Source organism: Lynx rufus, unplaced genomic scaffold (genome assembly GCF_022079265.1).
Source record: "Lynx rufus isolate CCGP_SWC_20201006 ecotype Redwood Valley unplaced genomic scaffold, mLynRuf1.p SCAF_32, whole genome shotgun sequence".
In the NCBI taxonomy this organism is placed as follows: domain Eukaryota; kingdom Metazoa; phylum Chordata; class Mammalia; order Carnivora; family Felidae; genus Lynx; species Lynx rufus.
In genome coordinates this window covers 2382366-2403148 of record NW_025814848.1, presented here as the reverse complement: position 1 = coordinate 2403148, position 20783 = coordinate 2382366, and the positions used below count along the sequence as shown (strand labels likewise).

At 45.6% G+C, this 20783-nt stretch overlaps 1 protein-coding gene across 1 annotated transcript in view; it reads left to right on the top strand.

Annotated features, from left to right (window-relative positions):
* The window catches only part of PDE10A (phosphodiesterase 10A), a 305028-nt gene that overhangs the window by 249117 nt on the left and 35128 nt on the right, over nt 1-20783 (top strand). The window contains exons 14-18 of the mRNA XM_047093138.1: nt 4138-4280; nt 6823-6906; nt 9253-9403; nt 12631-12786; nt 18647-18819. Of these exons, the coding sequence (XP_046949094.1) occupies nt 4138-4280; nt 6823-6906; nt 9253-9403; nt 12631-12786; nt 18647-18819 (707 nt within the window). The remainder of the gene's footprint in view (nt 1-4137; nt 4281-6822; nt 6907-9252; nt 9404-12630; nt 12787-18646; nt 18820-20783) is intronic.

Below are 20783 nucleotides of genomic sequence, written 5' to 3'. Positions count from 1 at the left end.
ACATTGTTGAAAATGGCAAGACAGACACATGAAAAGATGCTCAAAATCGCTCATCATCAGGGAAATACAAATCAAAACCACAATGAGATACCACCTCCGTCAGAATGGCTAAAATTAACAACTCGGGCAACAACAGATGCTGGCGAGGATGTGGAGAATGAGGAGTCCTCTTGCACTGTTGGTGGCAATGCAAGCTGGTGCAGTCGCTCTGGAAATCAATGTGGAAATTCTTCCGGAAATTAAAAATAGAACTACCCTACGACCCAGCAGGAGCGCTACTAGGAATTTATCCAAAGGATACAGGAGTACTGATTCACAGGGGCACGTGTACCCCAGTGTTTGTAGCAGCGCTTTCAACAATAGCCAAATAATGGAAAGATCCCAAATGTCTATCCACCGATAAATGAATAAAGAAGATGTGGTATATATATACAATGGAATACTACTTGGCAATGAGAAAGAATGAAATCCGGCCATTTTAAGACCATTGCTTCCAACTTACCCACTTTGGACCTTGAGAAATTTGGTTTGCTTTTGAGTGTCTATTTCCTAAACTAACGAGTAGCAATAACACCAAGCATGGGCTTGCCGTTAGGACTAAATCAGGTAGTGTAGGTAAGGTTCTTAGGACGTGGTTCTCAACAATACTCCCTTTGTGCTTAGCTCTAGTTAGTCGTGATATTTGTGTTTTGCGAATAGTCATCGTAGTCCGTTTCATAAAATCCCACTTCATTGCTACATATATAGCTGGTGGGTTGTTTCCATGGGCTAAGCTGCTTTTTTTTTTTTTTTAATTGGTATTTCCCTCAGTTTTTACTGGAAAGTAGCAAGAAAGAGCTAACAGAGGGAGCTTTGAGGCCTACCCTAAGAGAAAACCTGTACGTTGACAGAGTAAGAGAAGTCAGCGAATCTTACAGGACATCTCCATTTTCCATACAACGAAGCGTGTCAGGACACACAGCTTGGGTCACTTTTCTTGTGACTTAATTCTCTTTGCTTTCTTCTAAACTAAACTGTCCTTGTTAGTAGGAGCATAACACCAAAAATAATATAGATTTGTGTCTGTACATGTTTTTTTTTCTGCTCCCCTGTTGGTTTTTCATCAAGCAAAGGGCCTGGAGAATAATATTGTCACACTTGCAAATCTCAGCGTGGAAAGGTTTCTTTCTGGGTTGTCCATGATAGTTTGTTTGGGCCTGGCTTGAAGAAAGAAAGCATCTTAAACACATCTCCCTAGGATCTGGTCAAGAAAAAATAATTCTCATTCCTTTGCCTTTTTGGTGCTTGTGGCTTCCGTAAACTAGAGGAGCTTTGTAGGCATAGGAAGTGACGTGCCAAACGGTACATTTTTGCCACGGTATATTTTTAATCTCTCCATTGTCTTTCGTTAACTCAGATCTTAGGATTACCCATCTGTGGATTCGGCCTTGTGTTGGTCTCTCCTTTGTTGAATTTTTTTATTCATTTTCTTATTTATTTGATATTTACGTACTTACTCAGATTCATCTGCAATTATTTCCTCTGTGGGAGACCGGTATGCACAGGGCCTTGTAACTTTGCCCGTGTACCCCAAGTGTTCGTTGTTCTTAGACCAGTTTTGTTTGTTACTTTTTTAGCTCACAATTATAATATTATATGCCAACAGTATACACTGAGAAACTCCAGCTACGTAAGCTACAGGTCAAGATTTCATTTCTTCAATGGGGAGGGACTGTTTTCCAACACAGTCTCACACAGGCTTCTCTTCTCTTCACAGAGCTCTTAATTCAGCAGATCCTCTCGCAGAGCACAGCCAAGTCTGTCTTCCTACACAGGCCTTCAGATCCCAGAACCATGAGCCACAAGCTCAGCCAGGCTGATAACCCTCTGGTCCCCTGGGTCTGATAGCCCCGTGGTCCCCTGGGTCTGACAGCTGTGTATTTCATGCTGCCAAGTAAATAGTCATTTATCAGTAGGTTATTTACAAATATTTGCTTCCAGCGTTTGGCTTGTCTTGTTATTCTCTTATCAGTTTCTTTCTAAGAGCAGTTCTTAACCTTGAAGAAGTCCAATTATTAGTTGTTTTCTTTTTATGATCATGCCGTTTAGCACTGTATCAAAGAAATGTTCGCCTAACCTAAAGTCACAAAGATTTCCTCCTATGTTTCCTTCTCGAAGTTTAGGTTTTACATTTACATCTGTGATCCATTTTGAGTCAACTTTGTATAGGGTGCAAGGTGAGGGTAGTCGTGCATTTATTTGCGCGTGGGTGTCCAGTCGGCCTGGCACCGTCTGTCACCTTTACTGTCCTTTGTGCACCACCTTGCCCCTGCGCACCTGTTGAAAACCAGCTGACGTTTAAGAGCATCATGGCCTCTTGACAAATCGACCCCCTTTATCATTCAAAATTATCCTTCTTTACCCCTGCTAATAGTCTTTGCTCAAAATCTACCTCATCTGATAGTAATACAGCCACCCCAGCTTTCTTTTGAGTGGTATTAAATGGTATATAATTTCCATCATTTTACCTCATCTGGGTCTTTATTTTTAAGGTAGGATTTTTTGGTAAAACGCATAAGATGGGTCTTGTTTTTTATCCGGTCTGGCAATTTTTGCCTCTTACCCAGAATGTTTCAACTATCACATTTTATGTTTAAGGATAAATCCCCCGTCTTGTTGCTTTCTGTTTTCTTCTTTATTCCCTTTTACCTCTCTTTCTTCCTTTAAAATGGAATGTTTTTTTTTTACGATTTTGATTTATGAAACAGCTTTTAACTTACTAAACTCTTCTCCATGAAGAGTTCTTTAAGTTTCATAATGAACCTGTTCGATAATATATAAAGATGCAACTAATTCGTTTGCGGGATTAACTGATACTCACCAGGGGAGATGGAAAGTTATGTGAATTTAAGCCAAAAATATTAGTGGCTAGGGAACAAAGCTCCGAGTGTGATGTTTAAGAACAGCCAGTACTACGTTTATTCCATTTGGATGGAACTGCGTAGTTTTCGGCATATCTTTTTCGAATAGTATAACTCAAAATCTAAGTATTGAAATAAATCAGACTGAACCCAGACCTTAACATCACCGTGGCACAAATTATTAAAGAAAAAGCTTGACAGCTGACAACATACATGTAATTCGTGCTTTCATTTTAAAATATGTGATTGTTTAAAAAAAATAAAAATAAAATAAAATATGTGATTGTTTAATAAGAACAAAGTCTTATTCAGTAATAAAATATTAAAAAATGCATACTTTCTATTTTTTATCTTTTTAAATTTCTATTTTAGTATAAACAATATATCCACACATTGTATGTGCATGTAATTGCTAAAGGAGTATACATTTATTAGGCATGCATCTCTAAAATTCTTTTACTGATAAAGGACTTCACGATTAAACATTGTCGAGACTGCGTGGACCCGAGGACTTTGACGTCACCAAGAATTAAGATAAATATATATTTTTTAATTTTTTAATCTTTATTTATTTTTGAGAGAGAAAGATGCAGAGGCAAAGTATAAGCAGGGAGGGGCAGAGAGAGAGGGGAGACACAGAATCAAAAGCAGGCTCCAGGCTCTGAGCTGTCAGCACAGAGCCCGACACGGGGCTCGAACCCACAAACTATGAGATCATGGCCTGAGCTGAAGTCAGACGCTTAACCGACTGAGCCACCCGGGTGCCCCTAAGATAAATATTTTTAAAAGAAGACTTAGAAAAACAGTCTTAACTCCTGACTCATTTAGTCTCTGTCTCAGTGTGTTTGGGGTGCCGTAACAAAATACCATAGACTTGGTGGTCTAGAAACAACAGACGTTGGAGTTTATCCCAGTACTGGAGGCTGGAAATCTAAGAAGAAAGGGACCACCAAATACCAAATAATCTCACTATCCAGAGAGAATTGCAGAATTTAATAAGCCTTTTAAAATGGAGATACAATTTAAAAAAATCTGAGGTGTTTTGTATCTTCAAAGGCACATGTGTGGGTGTCTTCGTTGTATATGGAAACGTATGGTGATCATAGTTAATGGATAATAATAGTGTTTTCAGTTATAGTTCTGACTGATTCTTTTGTACCGAATTCTGAACTTTAGTGACATAACTACTTGAAACGCTCATTTAATTTACCCTTAACTTTGCGGGTTTGCCATCCAGATGTATCACAGGATCCGACATTCCGAGTGCATTTACCGGGTGACGATGGAGAAGCTGTCCTACCACAGCATCTGTACCGCGGAAGAGTGGCAAGGCCTCATGCACTTTAACCTCCCGGTGCGCCTCTGCAAGGAGATCGAGTTGTGAGTGTTTTGTCCTGTTGCTTCCGGAACAGTTTTAACTTGATTCCGCCTGACACGAACTGGGTGTACAATTAGAGTCATGGACCCCACGTTACACGTGCTCTGTGGGTTCCCATTTTCCCTTCCACCGTGACTTCCCTTCTCGTGATGGAAGGTGGAAAGAAAGGCCACGCCTCTTTTATCTTTAGGAAAAAACATCTGACCGCCATTTTGAAATGGGTTAACTGAGATGTTAGCTTTTTCTCGTTAGTCTTCCGCCTACTTCACACCAGATAGTACCTGATGTTCAAAGTGGCGTTGAAGATCAGGGATCTAAAGGTTTCTGTTTCCGTGCAATTTTATTTTATTTTTTTTTTTTAATTTTTTTTTTCAACGTTTATTTATTTTTGGGACAGAGAGAGACAGAGCATGAACGGGGGAGGGGCAGAGAGAGAGGGAGACACAGAATCGGAAACAGGCTCCAGGCTCTGAGCCGTCAGCCCAGAGCCCGACGCGGGGCTCGAACTCACGGACCGGGAGATCATGACCTGGCTGAAGTCAGACGCTTAACCGACTGCGCCACCCAGGCGCCCCCCGTGCAATTTTAAATTTAAAAACTAAATTTTAGAATTTAGTAAGAGTGAGTTCACCTTTCACATTTTCTTTTCTGATCCTGTGTTAATATATGTGAGTTCCTGGTGGTAGGACCTCTGATGATATGTATGTTCATTCTAAGTGCAAGCCAGCAATCTTCCTCTCTCTCTCTCTCTGCCCCTCCTCTGCTCTCACTCTGTCTCTCTCTCAAAAATAAATAAACGTTAAAAATTAAAACTTTTAAGTGCAAGCCAGCACTCAACTACATACCAGAGATCTTCAGAAGTAACCCAGAGCTGACACTTGCCCTATCATCGGAACTGTTCATTAAACAAGAAGGCCATCAGACTGAGGTGACTCTAATGCTGGAGCAGCTGGCGTAAGCAAACCAAAGTCTAAACCCAAAGGGCCTCAAGGCTACGTGATGGAAACCCCGAGGACGGCCAGGCACGGACAGCCAACTGGGCCTGAAGCCGCAGTCAGCAGCAACTGCCTTTCTTGGCTCTTGCAGCGTTTCTGCACCGGGGTCTCTGCTGGTTCCTGTCCCTACAGGCTTCCCACCGCCCTGCTGGAATAGATTTTTGCTCAAATAAGCTCTTAGGATTTCTTATTTGCCTCAACTTACCCTCTGATGGTTTGTGTACAATACACATTGTGATAGAATAAGAAATCTGTATATTTGGTCTTGGGAGCCGGGTCCTGGCTCAGAGCTCCTAAACCCCTGGAGTTTCCCGAATGACTGGAGTGAGAGAAGTGTCTTTCCTTGTTCAGAATGAACCTTGTTCGACCACACTTGAGTTTCTGCTATTGAAGGACTCTAGGAGGGTGGGGGCCGGTTGTCCAAGGAGCCAACCGCGTGGTTAGGGGGTTGTAATTTTCAGCCCCACCCTCAGACCTCCTGGGAAGGGACAGGGGCTGGGGATTGAGTCAGTCACCAGCGACCAATGATTTAAGCAAATGTGCCCGTGGAACGGAACCTCCGGAAACCCTCAACAAGGGGTTCGGAGGGCTCTCCGGTTGGCACACACATTAGGTGCCAGGAGGGTGGTGCCCCTGCCGAGGCCTGAGAGCCCACCCCTTCCCCCGTGCCGTGGCCCATGCATCTCTTCATTTGCCTGTTCCTGACTTGCATCCCTAATAATAAACTGGTAGTAGTAAGTGAGGTGCTCCCCTGAGTTCTGTGAGCCGTTCTGCCTTGCAACACCCGAGGTGGGGGTTGTGGGAACCTCAGCTTTATAGCTGATGGTCAGAGGGGTGGACGGCCTCGCGATTGGCACCTGCAGCCGGGGGCAGTATTGCGGGACCGAGCCCGTGACCCGCGCAGGCTACGCTAGCTGCGGTGGGGTCGGAAGTACACTGCGTTAGAGGGCATCATCGGTTGGTGTCTGCAGAGGGTTGGAGAATTGCTGGGTGTGGAAAACTCACACGTGTGGCGTCGGAAGTGTAACTGGAGGAAGATGGTTCTTTTCAATAGTTTACCGCCGTGTCTGTGCAGGTTAAATCTTAGTAGTTAAATTAGCAAATGGAAAATAGGTAATAACTTCGGATGTTTGTATTTATGAAGTTTCTCTCTGGATTTAGATGGGAGATAGAATGATTTTCCACTCTAAAAAAAATTGCTTTCCCCCCTTGTCTGTAAGTTGTGTAAAACACATGTAGGATTCACAGTAGAGTTATTTTGTACGCTCTCATTGCTCTGATAACGACCGCAACATCATTTTTTAGAGATTGTTTCATAGAAGATTAAGCAATGGCTTAAATATTGGGCTAAGTTCCTGAGGGAATGTGTGGAATTTCCTCCTGGAAACATTTAATACAACAAAGATGTGACTAAGAACGCAGGAAGAGAGATGGCTAGACTCTCAGTGGTTTTTTAGTTTCTTAAAAGACACAAAATTAAATTACTTTATTTGTGTTTATGTTTACCCTAATTATATTTACTAATCAGCCTTGTGTTCTTTCGTTTCAGATTCCACTTTGACATTGGTCCTTTTGAAAACATGTGGCCTGGGATTTTTGTCTACATGGTCCATCGGTCCTGTGGGACATCCTGGTATGAATGACCCAGAAACTTCCTTCTTAACCTCTTGAGTGATATGACCTCTTCCTCCCCCTGCCTACATGCCTGGCCACTTCCTTGGTCGATAACTATTTGAAAAGATGCTTTATATAAATAACTGTTTTTAATATTTAAATTAAAAAAGGCTGAGATTACTGGACAAGTTGATTTTCGGATTTGGATTTCCCTTAGGGCTACCCCTGAGCTCTTTGCCAGGGTGGCTGTCCCTTGGCTAACGACCGTGTCTCTACTAGGTGATGATAAAGATACAGGTGAAAATTACCTTAGGCCGTGTAATGGGAAGAGGTAGGGGTTATTTCTCCACATCACTACATACTATTTTCAAGTGTGTCTTTGGAAAATGTGCATTAAATTTAGCATCACCTTTCAACCTACATGCTGTATTTGTTCGAACAGGTGTGAAGGACACAGGTCTCCTAATTCAGTGCCAAGTGCTTTATATAGTGATTTCACTGTGGTTCCCTTTCCCTGTGGGTCTTTCCCCCTCTTGTGGCCTGTCCCATAGACCTTTCATGACTTTCCATTTAAGTTTTTACAACTTAAACACATACTTAAAATGCAAGTAATTAAAAAAAAATGCAAGGAATAATTTTCTTTTTCTCTTTTTCACTCATTTAATCATAAAGTGGCTTATAGAGGCCCTTAGTTTCTCTGAAGCTAAATTGTCACTCCTTTGCCATTGAACTCTCTGCCTTCTCCTACTTTTATTGGTGACTTTTATAAGTTGCTCTTTTGAAAGAATGCACACAGGGTAATTAACAACACTTATTTCTTAGATATCAGTTGAGAGTTTGACCCGTTGGAACTCTTAAAAATGACCTACCTTATTCTTCAAGGACATTTGAAAATCTTCAGTGGAGGGGCACCTGGGCGGCTCAGTCGGTTGAGCGTCCTACTTTGGCTCAGGTCATGATCTCGTGCTCTGTGAGTTCGAGCCCCCCGTCGGGCTCTGTGCCGACAGCTCGGAGCCTGGAGCCTGCTTCGGATTCTGTGTCTCCCTCTCTCTCTGCCCCTCCCCTGCTCATGCTCACTCGCTCTCTCTCTCTCTCTCTCTCTGTCAAAAATAAATAAAACTTTTTTTAAAAATTTCAAAAAAATCTTCAGTGGAGGAGAGTAAAGGTTATATATTTTTAGAAGTTCTATGGACTGTCATCTTCCTGGTGTTTCAAAGAGCCTTGTTCTATATTGATGTGCTTTTATTTTAAGCTGCCATAAATTCCTTGAGAGAGTTGGTAGGGACTTAAATAAGTAGAAATACATGAAATATGAAAATAAAATATAATAACAATGTTGCATGATAAAAACGTATCATTGGGCGCCCGGGTGGCTCAGTCGGTTAAGCATCCAACTTTGGCTCGGGTCATGATCTCACGGTTTGTGAGTTCGAGCCCCTTGTCGGGCTCTCTGCTGTCAGCGCAGAGCCTGCTTTGCATCCTCGGTCCCCCCCCTTTCTCTCTCCACCTCCCCCCCAACTCTGGCACGTGCGTTCTCTGTCTCTCAAAAATAAACAGACATTAAAAAAACGTTTAAAACGCGTCATATCATTCTATGTACAGTGTCAGGGTTTTGGCGTGGCCGTTTGCCACTTAATAATTTGAGTGCACCACAATACTTCGAGAGGATAATCACTCATCTAGGAAATTCCTATGCTATATTTGAAGTTTGGGAATCTGAATATGCTTTTTTGGAAAATATTAGCTCACAATGCCCTTAAGCAGAGTGATGATACGTTGCTGTCTATTGAGCACGGTGTGGGGACGTGAGGGTGAAGTGAGTTAGCGACACGCTCCTACACGCCCCTTCTGGTACTGGCCCCCTGGTGGGCCAGCGATTGTATCAGATCAGAAGCTCTGAAAGAGTCCTCCTCTCTTAACCAGCCAGAGAAACAGAAGGGAAGTGATGAGAGAGGCTTTGGCGCTCCTGGACCCAGTCACTGTGCACATTTTCATAGTTGCAAGTGTATACGGGTACAGATGGATGTGTTTCTTTTTTTTAACGTTTATTATTTCATTTTGAGACACAGAAGGTATGGGTGCACCTGAGCGGAGGAGGGGCAAAGAGAGGGGGAGAGAGAGAGAGAGAGAGAGAGAGAGAGAATGAATCCCAAGCAGGCCCCGCGCTGTCGGCACAGAGCCTGACACGGGGCTCGATCCCACGAACAGTGAGCTCGAGACCTGAGCTGAACCCAAGAGTGGGATGCTTAACTGACTGAGCCTCCCAGGCGCCCCCAGACGTACGTGTTTAAACCAGAGCTCTAGCGAGAACGTATCGGCTCTTTACCGGTTTCTGTCGTAACGGTTTCTCCTCTTCTCCGCACAGCTTCGAGCTCGAAAAGTTGTGTCGTTTCATCATGTCCGTGAAGAAGAACTACCGGAGGGTTCCTTACCACAACTGGAAACACGCGGTCACCGTGGCGCACTGCATGTATGCCATACTCCAGAACAACCACGGGCTTTTCACCGACCTGGAGGTGGGCGTCCACACGCTTTTTTTTTTTTTCCCTCCATTTCAAATAACACGAGTGGATTCAGACGCTGTATGTCTGGAGCACCTTCCGGATGTGGCTCCGTGACCTGTTCCCCCAGGACGGTTCGGTAATTTCGTAGGAGCACGCTTTTAAAGTGGCTGTGCCCGTGTGTTTTTCATATTATTTTCTATCACAAAGGTAGATACAGAAATTCCAGCTTCACCAAAACATTCCCAACCCCCCTTCCCCCCCGCCAAGGAAACACTAGTTTTGTAGTTTTTTTTCCCTGTTAAAGCTTCAGTCTTCTGGAAGTCTTTGTTACACGAACCAAGTAGATTTTTCTCACTGCCCTTGTGTCCTGGGTAGTGTAGGCAAATCCTACTGATTTGAGAAGCCAGAACATGAAGAACAGTGAGGACGTAAATGATCTCCTGCCTCGTGAGGAGCCGGGCTCTGTGATGCTTCACGGACCCACCTGACTTTACATACCCAGAGCCGGGGACAGACTAAGAGATTTGGGGCTGCCTGGTCCTTTCCTGCACCGCTGGCCGGCCCCTGTGTCGTCCGCCCCACCCGCCCCTCCGTGATGGGAGCACCTCGGGCCCAGCCGAGCCGACCGCCAAGCATGTCCTTTCCCCGTGTGGTCCTGGCGGTGCCTGCAAAAAAAGCCCGACTCGAATCCCCCTCCCCTCCTCCCTAGCCCTCCTCCTCCCCTGCTTCAGAGAACATGTTGGCCGTGCCGACAAGGAGGCTGTCAGCTCGGTGACGAAGACACAGCCCTTCTCTCACGGGCACGTTCACACTAGAGCCCGGCACTCCTGAGGGCCATCCTGTGCGCGTCCCGTCCCGTCCCCCCAGAGTCACAGTCTGGGCAGGAGACTCGGAAAGTGCATTTTAGAAAAAGTGTTGACGTTTTTGCTTTTTTATTGCTAATCTCTTGGTAGATCTTGGTTAGCCTAACAACTTATTTATTATCAAGAAAATGAAATTTATTCTTTTCTCATATAAATTATGCTGATTTTCCACTCCATGAAACCCCATATTTTTGAGACATGCAGCATTTTTTCCATTCAGTTCCTTCTAAGAAAGCAATTTCAGGAATGCCTGGGTGGCTCAGTGGGTTAAGCATCCGACTCTTGATTTCCGCTCAGGAAACGATCTCATGGTTGTGGGATCGAGCCCCTCGTTAGGCTCTGTGCTGACAGCATGGCACCTGCTTGGGATTCTCTCTCCTCTCTCTCTGCACCTCTTCCCACTCATGCGTTCTCTGTCTCTCTAAATAAACAAACAAACAAACATTAAAAAAAAGAGAAAGCAATTTCATTGTCTTCTTCGCCAGAGGATAGTCTGTGATTTTGACAACCGTAGAAACCATCTTTCAGGTTGCGTTGAAATGTACATTAAAAAAAATGGCAAAGTTTAAGATAAGTGCGAAAATGTAGTGGCCACAAATTAACTCTCGTTTAAGCTCCTAGTTTGTTTTTAGAATTACATCATTATGTTTTCACAAAACCTCAGGTCCTTTTGCCTGAAAATAATCCCAAAATAATATGTGTAAACATTTTAAATATGTTTTTTAAAAAAGGGTATTTAATCTCTAAAAGAGCTGTTAGAAATGATCATTTGATCTTGTTAAAGTAGCATATTAACAAAAGTAACTCCTCACCTCGTGAATTATTTTCACATGCTTAATTCTGGCATACATTCAGTAAAACTATTGAATATTACGTCAACAAAACTAAAATACATTAAAAAAAATTGAGAAGAGGTACATAGTAGTTTTTCTCTATTTGTGTATCGTGCAAGATTTTAAAATCTTGGAATCTCTTACCAGATTCATCCTGGGTAACACAGCAGCACAAAATATGTTGCAGCAAACCCAAGTGCTGCTCAGAACATGAGTAATTCAGTTATCCTATGGCCAGCGAGCCTGTGGCAGTGGAGGGGCGTCCGGGAGGCCCCCCCTGCTCGTTAGGTTGTAGGAGAAACCGTTGTGCCCAGGGAGGCTACGAAAGGGGCAGGGCGGACACGGACAGCTAACCTCGTGGGGTTTCTGCAGACCCCCTCCTCCCTGCCAGCATCTGCCTTCTGTGGGCTGTGACCACCCACTCACCGAACACCCGCCAGGCTCCTGTCCAGAGCTGGCCTTGCCACTTGACCTCGTCCCTGCCCTGGTGGTTCTTCCCTTCCTCTCCTCCATCCGTGCGGTCTCTGCTGGACTGTCTGGTCCGCGTGTGGGAGCACCGCGTTGTCACCTCCATCGTAACGCACCCTCCGCCTGCCTTTCCGCTCGGCTCCCCCCCGAGTTCTTAGCTCCCCGTTTCCCCAAACCCGCAGAACAGCTGCCGCAGCGGCTGGCTCCAGTGCTCTCCCCGATCTTCTCCGGCCCACCCCCCGAACACGCTCCGGCCCAGGTCACCAGCGCCCTGCACCGTGCCAACGGAGGGTCAGCGCCCAGCGTTTCGCCCTTTTCGGTCGCTGTCTCCCCTTGGCCGCACAATGCCCACTGCTCTGCCAGAAACCCTGTCTTCCTTCCCTGGTTCCCACAGAAGATGGTCCGCCTCCCTTCTCTGCCAGGATTCTCTGTCCCCTCCCTGCAGCCCTGCTTCCCTCCTGACCCTCTGACTGTCGGGACAGGCCCACCTGCTCCCCGCACCCACCCCTGCGCTCCTCTCCCAGGACCCCCTGCTTCTCCCTTGCTCCCGCAAAGGTCTGCTCGCGTGGACTTTCTGTGGCCTGCCTTGCTGTATTAACCCTTCACCCCCTTGCACCCACTCTGTGGTCTCTCTCTCACCGTACAGCTGGCCGTTTTTTCACCTGCCGTAGGGTTTACTTCTTTTCTTCCTTGTTTGTTTGTAATAACAATGATATTGTTGGAGTTTAACCCGGAACGGGTTTTGAATGAAATGCTGAAACGGTCCCCTCCTACAGAGTTCCTTGCCCTGTAATTCTTGGGAACGTTTGCTTTAATTTGATAACCACCGTGAACTTTTCCCCGGAGTTGGGCAGGAACACTCAAGAATGATCAATTGTCTATTTTAAAAGCAGAAAAACAACGAAAGGGGTTAAGAAAGAAGACAGATCATGTGGAACGTCAGAGATTCCTAAGGATGTTGGCTGTTCCAATGGCAGGACTCTGTCCCCACGATAGGAATGATAAGCTGTAAATCTTCTCCTATCCGCTTCTTTGTTCTGAACATCTGTGCACTGGATTTTTTTTTTTTTTTAAGCGCAAAGGGCTGCTAATTGCGTGTCTGTGTCACGACCTGGACCACAGGGGCTTCAGTAACAGCTACCTGCAGAAATTTGATCACCCCCTGGCCGCCCTCTACTCTACGTCCACCATGGAACAGCACCACTTCTCCCAGACGGTGTCCATCCTGCAGGTGAGACCTCACACCGCCTGCCCGCCCGCGGCCTCCGCGGTCCCCTCCCGGGAGGTTCTAGTGGTTCCGAGTAAACGCGGGGTTTCGGTTGGGCCTCCTTCAACAGCTGCAGCTGTACGTCCCCGCAGAAGCTCGTGTGTATATCCTCAGTAGGTAATTGTGGGGCGCTCTGACCATGAACCCTCGGTGAAGGTTTTGAATACGTATCTGTTTTGCGGCCATGCTCGAGTTTGAAGTAGGTGCTCCTCTAAGGCAAAGTGTGTTTCGCGTGTTGTATTTCTTCATACGATCGTCATGTTCTCAAACCCCGACATACTGGACGTATACCTGGAGGGTTGGGCAGGTCCAGGTTTAAGTGCACGGAAGTCCTTTTAGTTGTTCTTTTGTGTGCATTCTTCTCAACTTGCCGCCTTTTTTTTTTTTAATTTTTTTTTTTCAACGTTTATTTATTTTTTTGGGACAGAGAGAGACAGAGCATGAACGGGGAGGGGCAGAGAGAGAGGGAGACACAGAATCGGAAACAGGCTCCAGGCTCTGAGCCATCAGCCCAGAGCCTGACGCGGGGCTCGAACTCACGGACCGCGAGATCGTGACCTGGCTGAAGTCGGACGCTTAACCGACTGCGCCACCCAGGCGCCCCTCAACTTACCGCCTTTAAGGTGTTCTTGCTACTTGACCTAGACTCGGACAGGCGTCACCGAATCCATACCCTGACGTGACCTAAAACCTCCCGTGGGGGTTGTGACAGGGAAAGGCGTATCAGGGTCATAAACAGATGGCCCTGTCTCTGTTCAGGAAAGGCTTCCTTCCTTTTCTGGAAATTACCGTACTCTCTGCTGATTTGACATTTTATGCTTAGGATACTTCTCTGAGTAGCTCTCCTCAGACCCATCTAACTGCCCCCTTGAATTCCATTTTGATAGCAAACATATTCATTGAGCTCCTCCCAGCCGCCAACACCCATTTTAGGCCCAGGGGTTGTGGTAACAACAAAGACAAGTTGTACCCTCCCCCCCCCCCCCCCCCCCGCCATGAGCTTGCAGTGTGGACTGAGGGAGGTCCGCGTCCAGAGCTCTGCCCTCACACTGCCATTCTCCCTGCTCCCCCCGCCTTCTCTCTGGGGTCCTCGTGGTCACCGATAGGCTGTGGCTGTCACACCAGCGTCTCAGACCAGGGCGCAGGGAGACTTCTCTCTCCAGACACCTCAACTCAGCGTCCGATGTGACCAAAATGGGGGCGGCCTCCACCACCCAGCCACCACAGGGGGATGACCTTGGAGTCGTTGTTCCCCTTGCCCCCAACGTCCCGTCACCAAGGCCGGACAGTTTTATGTTTTGTCAAGACCGCTCCAGACTTGACCGATTTAAGGTGATATCTGAGAGGAGCAGTAAAAATTCCAGGTTCCAGTCACTAAACTATGAGACAGTACTGTATTGTTAGATCGCATGGACGTCCGTGATACCTCTGTGTATCTGTATAAAAGATTATGGAAGGTTTTGCCTGCCGCTGTCCTGATCTCCACAGATCTTTATCACCGTGGCTACCCAATGACTGTGGATCTGGAACTATCCTTCCCCTGTCAACATGGCCCGACCGAAGATAAATAATTTGGTATATAATGGTACAGAGGCCAGCTTAAATCTGTCCTTTTCTGTGGATGCGTTCTGAATGGATAGACGTGATCTTTGGCTACCAAACTGAGCTGTGGGCATAGGTGTGTATTTGCCGAGTGTCCTCACTACCCCCTCTGCTCTGACTGCAGAAGTCATCCTGGAGATTTGGTCCTTTTCGTCACCACCATCGTCAGAGTAATCATTCAATCACTCATCAGGCATTCAGTATAAATATTCTGATAGTTATTACTTAATACTTAGTATACATAAATAAATCAGAAACTTAAGAATTGTGCACATATTAGCACATTGATTTTTATTACCGTTTATTTCCATTTTACAGATGAGAGTGATATACATCGAAGAGGTTAAGTAACTTGTCCCTTATCATACAGCTAGTGAGTAACGGACCAGGATTAAAAACTAGAATTGTTTGACCCCAAACCCTGAGTTCTTAATTACAGTCCTAGCACGTGGTTTGATACAGTAGGTGATCAGATACCAGAATGCGCATCAAGCTGTGGCGGTCGCGAATGCTCAACGCCACGGGCTTTGTTCATCTCACGTCCCCCGAATGATTCAGCCTGTGGCTTCCCGTGGTGAGACTCGCACCCACCCGGGCCGCGTGGCTGGGGGGTGAGCTCGCTTGGTGGGCATGGGGTATTGAAAGCTGAGCTCCCAGGCCTTCCCTGAGGAATCTCTTTGATAGAGCTAAGCAGCACAGGGCTTTGGGGAGAACGATTTATGATTAATAATAATCTGTAAAAGCCTGCCGAGGACAGATGGGTGAGTATGCCCACCTGCTCCCGTCCTACCCTACCTGCTACCCGTGTTGTAGCCAATGATTACCCTAAAACAGGCCTCCTCCTGTCGTGACCCTACTACCTACCTTCCCATGATTATTTCGGTTCTGACATGAGGCCTCTGTTGGAACTCTGGCCCCCTGTCACCGTTTCTCTGTGGAGACGATGCGCTTGAGCAGCACGGAAATTGTGTGGTTCCCACCGAACACGTGTGGTCGCACGCTGCTCCCTGTACGCGTGCGACTCCTGGTCCCTCGGAATCCGTGTCCCCGCCCACGCTCTCCCGGAGCCCTTGACTGCACCTGTCTGCCTCTCTCCCGCTACACTGTGAACTCCTCCAAGGGTGCACTTCCCTCGTTTAGGGCCACGGCTGGAGTAGGTGCTAAGTGTGCTGCAAGTACCCTCACACCCGGCTTGAATTAGCATAAAATAAACCTCTGACACTGTAACCTGGGAGATTATGGGAAACTTACCAGTTGATACGTAGAAGCATTAATGGGGTTTCATCAAGCTCACTGATGGGAAATTAGAGCTCTTAAAAGAGTTCAAGCTGTTTATCTGCTGCGTGCGGTCGCTGTGTCTCCTTATTTTCTGTGCTTTGGAAGAAAAGAACGTGCTGAAGAGTATAGACTGGATCCTCTTGAAGGGAAGGGGCCTCTTACTGTTTGTTGTTCATTTATTGCCTTTGCTCTTGCAAAATATTGAAGGAGGAACTAAAAGGATCCTAGTTACTACTTTTCATTGTAAAGATCCTCTCCTGAGCTTTTCCACCGAATTCCCTTTAATATCAAAAAGTAGTCAAAGACATAATAAACTGAAGTCGCCAACAAATATACAGATCCTTTAAAATGGGTCTCCCTCTGCCACAGATCATGGACACTTACACTTTTGAGAATCCGATGAAATACTGTGCTTACGAAGGACATGTTCAGCATATGATATGATATATATAATATCATATATAATATACAATATATCATATGCTGGACGTGATATATATATATTTATTTATTTATTTTATTTATTTATGTATATGTGTATATATATATATATATATGTATATATTTGCAGTGAGTTCACAACTTTGTGGTCCCTGAGAGGATTTCTGGAACCCAGGCTAAGAGGTCCCCGTTTTGTCAACTGTGTGGTAGAATACATTTAGACATCATCACGTAATGGTCCGTTGCTGATAGAATGAAGCATTACATGCGTGTCACGTGTGATTCCCCCTCAGACAGCCTGACAGTGGTGCACGTGTTCCAAGGACCCACACCAGTCTGATACGTGGTAATGGCTGGGGAGCGCGGGTGACAAAGTATTGAAACGGCCCAGCCGCCTCGCTGGAATTAGGGGCAGATGAGAGCAAAGCAGGCTTCGTAGCAGCAGGCAGAGCGGGGCTCTTTAGCCTCCTGCGCTGAGATTTCGGCGAGTGGACGTGGGACGGGGCTTAACGGCTCACGGAGTTCGTCCGCCTTCCCAGAGCCCGAGTCCCCTCCCCGTGGTGGCCGACGGGGCTGGTGGCTATTCCTTGTGCCGAGGCCCTGTCTGCCGTCACGTGTACCCTTTGGCTCTGTTGATCGTCCGCGAAGGCGGCCGCCGGTGAGATCGTGCGGCTCAAATCGCCGACGCAGCCGGTCGATGTGAAACTCTGCCGTTGCTCTGTGGTCACAGAAGAGGCTTGTGCTGTTTCAGCAGATACTTCAGCTCAGCCAGACGTCACAGTCGCGCGGTTTTATGACTTGAGAGTGAAATCACACGTATGAAAACGCCTTCTCAATTTAAAACGTTCCGCAGACATCAGGCCTTCCTATCGTTATTGTCTGCAAGATACCCAAGTCTGGGGCGCCTGGGTGCCTCAGTCGGCAGAGCATCCGACTCTTGACTTCGGCTCAGGTCGCAATCCCAGGGTCGTGGGCTCGAGCCCCCAAGTCAGCACAGAGCCTGCCTGAGATTCTCTCTCTCTCTCTCTCTCTCTCTCTCTCTCTCTCTCTCTCTCTCTCTCCTCTGGCCCTTCCCCCACTGTCTCTCTTCAAAGAAGAAAATAGCCAACTAGAACTAACTCCATTTGCTGCATTTATCATAGGATAATGTAAATATTTATAAAAGCTTAAGAGTAGGTAAGAAAGATTCTGGTGATAGAAAACAAGTGGTGCAGGGGCACCTGGGCAGCTCAGTCGGCTGATCTGACTCCTGATTTCGGGTCAGGTCACGATCTCGTGGTTCGTGAGCTGCAGCCCCATGTCAGGCTCTGCGCCAACAGCATGGAGCCTGCTTGGGATTCTCTCGCTCCCTTTCTCTCTCTGCCCCTCCCCTGCTCATGCTCTCTCTCTCTCTCTCTCTTTCTCTCTCCCTATCAAAATAAATCAATAAACTTAAAAAAAAAGAACAAGAAAACGAGTGGTGCATGTACAGCCTTGTTTCAGCATGGTGGGAAGGTGACAATGTTTTAGTGAGATGTCTGACTTTGTAAAAAAGTACACTTTCATAATTTCAAGTTTTTAACGTATTGTATCAGCCAATAAAGATAGCTTAAAACAAGTGAAAGCAATTAACCATTGATTACAGTAAGATTGTGTTGGCTAATCATGAATAATTGAACAGTAATTGATGAGCCCACAGTTGAATGCGTCTTTATTATTTCAGTCTTTCTTGTTTGAACAAATTGGCCCATTTTTATCTCAATTACCAATAAAGGCTTATAATTCTCAGAGGAAGAAGTTATTATAAAAAGTTTTTAAGAGATTTCATAAGCAAAAGAATAGCTTCTGAGGAAATAGAGTCCAAATGACCCACGTTTTGGTCTTGTCTAGGCTGACGGTCTACCGTCCCACCTCCCATGAGAACAGAAGAGAGGTTGGGCCCCAGTGTCTGCACCTCAGTGACGTGTGCTTTACGTGAAAGTGCTGTTGCCTGTAGAGAGAAACTTTAATATGCCTAACTTAACTATTTTGAGGTTGTGGGACATTTTGTTTTAGGATATGGAAAAAGTGTTCACTGTTCATTAGACTTGAAGTGGATGAAGATACACGTGACTTTTTAAGCCCATTAATTTCCAGTATAATATAAAAAATGACCAAAGGCTTGCATTAGTTTAAGAAGAAATGTCTCTTACTTAAATGCATTTTCTAGTCCTTGAATTACTTCCTAGAACTATCCAACACCAAGGTGTGTATTCGAATCCCTGGGATTTTGTGGTAGCGAATGATGTTACGGTCGTTAAAGGATGCATTTACGCGGTAGCTTGGGTTTTGTAGCCTAAAGAGAAACCGCAACGTTGATTTCCTTCATCATTACAAACTGTTCTTTTGTTTCCCCCAAACGTGTCATTTGTGTGCCAGATGCCACTGGCCAAACTGTGTTGTTTCACGTGACGGGACGGGGATGTGTCGTGAGATGAGAGCTTGTGCTTCCTATTGGTGGTGTTTCTTTGTGTTTTTTCCATAGCTGGAAGGGCACAATATCTTCTCCACCCTCAGCTCCAGTGAATACGAACAGGTGCTTGAGATCATCCGTAAAGCCATCATTGCCACAGACCTTGCTTTGTACTTTGGAAACAGGAAGCAGCTGGAGGAGATGTACCAGACCGGATCGCTAAACCTTAATAATCAATCGCATAGGTAAAAATAATTTTTCAAAGTTTAGAAGCCTAGGAAGTATTACCTGGAATGAGCGTATCCTTAAAAACAGAAATGCAGTTTAGCATATGTTTGTATTTGAAAGCAGAAATGTAAAAGAAATTGTGTGTTTTCTTTTTGGGTCACGTGCACTTTATGCTGACTTTGCGTATTTCCTTGTCTGACACGATTGCTGAGTCCACGGTGGGGATAATTAAAATATGAATTGCGATTTCAACTGCTCACCCAGGAACGGGTGCTTGCCAAGAGGCCTCTCCTTGAATTTATTTCAGTCCAGGGTTTTCAGTCTTGGGCTTCACAGATTCAAACTCCGATGAAAACGGATTCATTTTTCAGAAACCAGATCATCTTGGCCAAGCCAATGTGATTGACGTGTAAAACCGGGATTCCGTTTCACTGATCTACAAACGTGTATTCTAGTTACCGGCATCAGAATATGGGCACTCGGTGTGGTCAGATCACTTGGGAAGCCGAGTGGCAATCCGGAAGCGCATTTCAGACATGGAGTCACAAGAGGGGTTAGATTACTTAAAATGCTCTAATGCAGCCAGCGAAATTAGTCGGAAATTATTTTTTCTGAGAAGGTGTCTCTTGCCCGGTGGATTCAGAAATACTTGAGGTGTGTTCACTGTGAAGCTGGCCACCGGCTGTACATTAGACCTCGGTCCGCTGGCTAACCTTCCTGCTTGTCACTTGGGAGGTGTGACCGCCAGCTTTTATCGCTAAGACTTTCCCTTTGCTGTTTCTGTGTCTGACCAAGGCCATCTTAAGTGATGCCATCTTTATCTGAGATTTGTGGACGTCCATTTAGCGATCTCTTCCAGTCCTGCTGAACTTGGGTCTGTATTCTCTTTGTCCGGGTGCTTTCGTTTTTCCTCCGTGATGCGTTAAGGACTGATCGGAACATTTCTTTCTGGAGGAGTCTGTTTGAAGGGTTTTAGAAGCCATCCACTCAGGTACCACAAACACAAAACACGAAGTCTACTAATGACTATGGATAAAAGTTGCCCTCTTCAAGAATATTATATACACAGGATATAATGCTGTCCATTCCTTTGGGTAAGCCACAGTTGTGGGTGGTTCAGTCCGCCTTCAGACAGGCAGATCTGGATTTTGTGGAGCCTGAAACTTACACAATCTGGGGAACCTTGCTTCAAGAAAACAGAGACATCTTATTTTCCCCTCAGGCAGTCTGAACACACTGTCAGGGCCCTCCCGGCATCATGGAAGGGATCAGTGTGTCATGAAGGGCCACAAAGGTTCTTCCCAGCACAATCGTCTTCCACCTGCAGCCCGGGGGACGCCCGTGATCTACAACGATCGTGTCTCTGAACCTGCAACGGGCTTTGTGTGCAGCTCTTGTAGGAACAGGTGTTTGTTCACAGTTCTTTCTTATAGCGGTGATAAGATGGGGAAAATACTACCCTGCAGGAAGGTCGTCTTCGGCTTACCCAAACCCACGTGCGTACGTCTTTTTTTTTTAGGTTATAAGTAAGAACCGTGTAATTAATACCAAGTTTCTTGTATATACTTTTAGCAAAATGGTTACAATAGTAAGTATTATAAAATAGAGAATTAAAAAATCTAATTGCAAAAATTATATTTTGTGCTTAGTGCATATGTGTGTGTCTTAGTGGTGTATACTGTCTAGTTGTAGAAGATTAAATAATTTGGGGGCAGTTAATAATTTTAAAGGTAATGCATGTTTGCCTTAACAGTTCAACAAGGGCAGAAGTATATATAAGAAGAATGTTCTTTGTATTTCTGTTCAAATTTTTATTTAAATTCTAGTTAGTTAACATAGTGTGATCGAGAGAGAGCATGAGTTGGGGAGGAGCAGAGAGAGGGAGACACAGAATCCGAAGCAGGCTCCGGGCTCCGAGCTGTCAGCACAGAGCCCGACGCGGGGCTCGAACTCACAAACCGCGAGATCATGACCTGAGCCG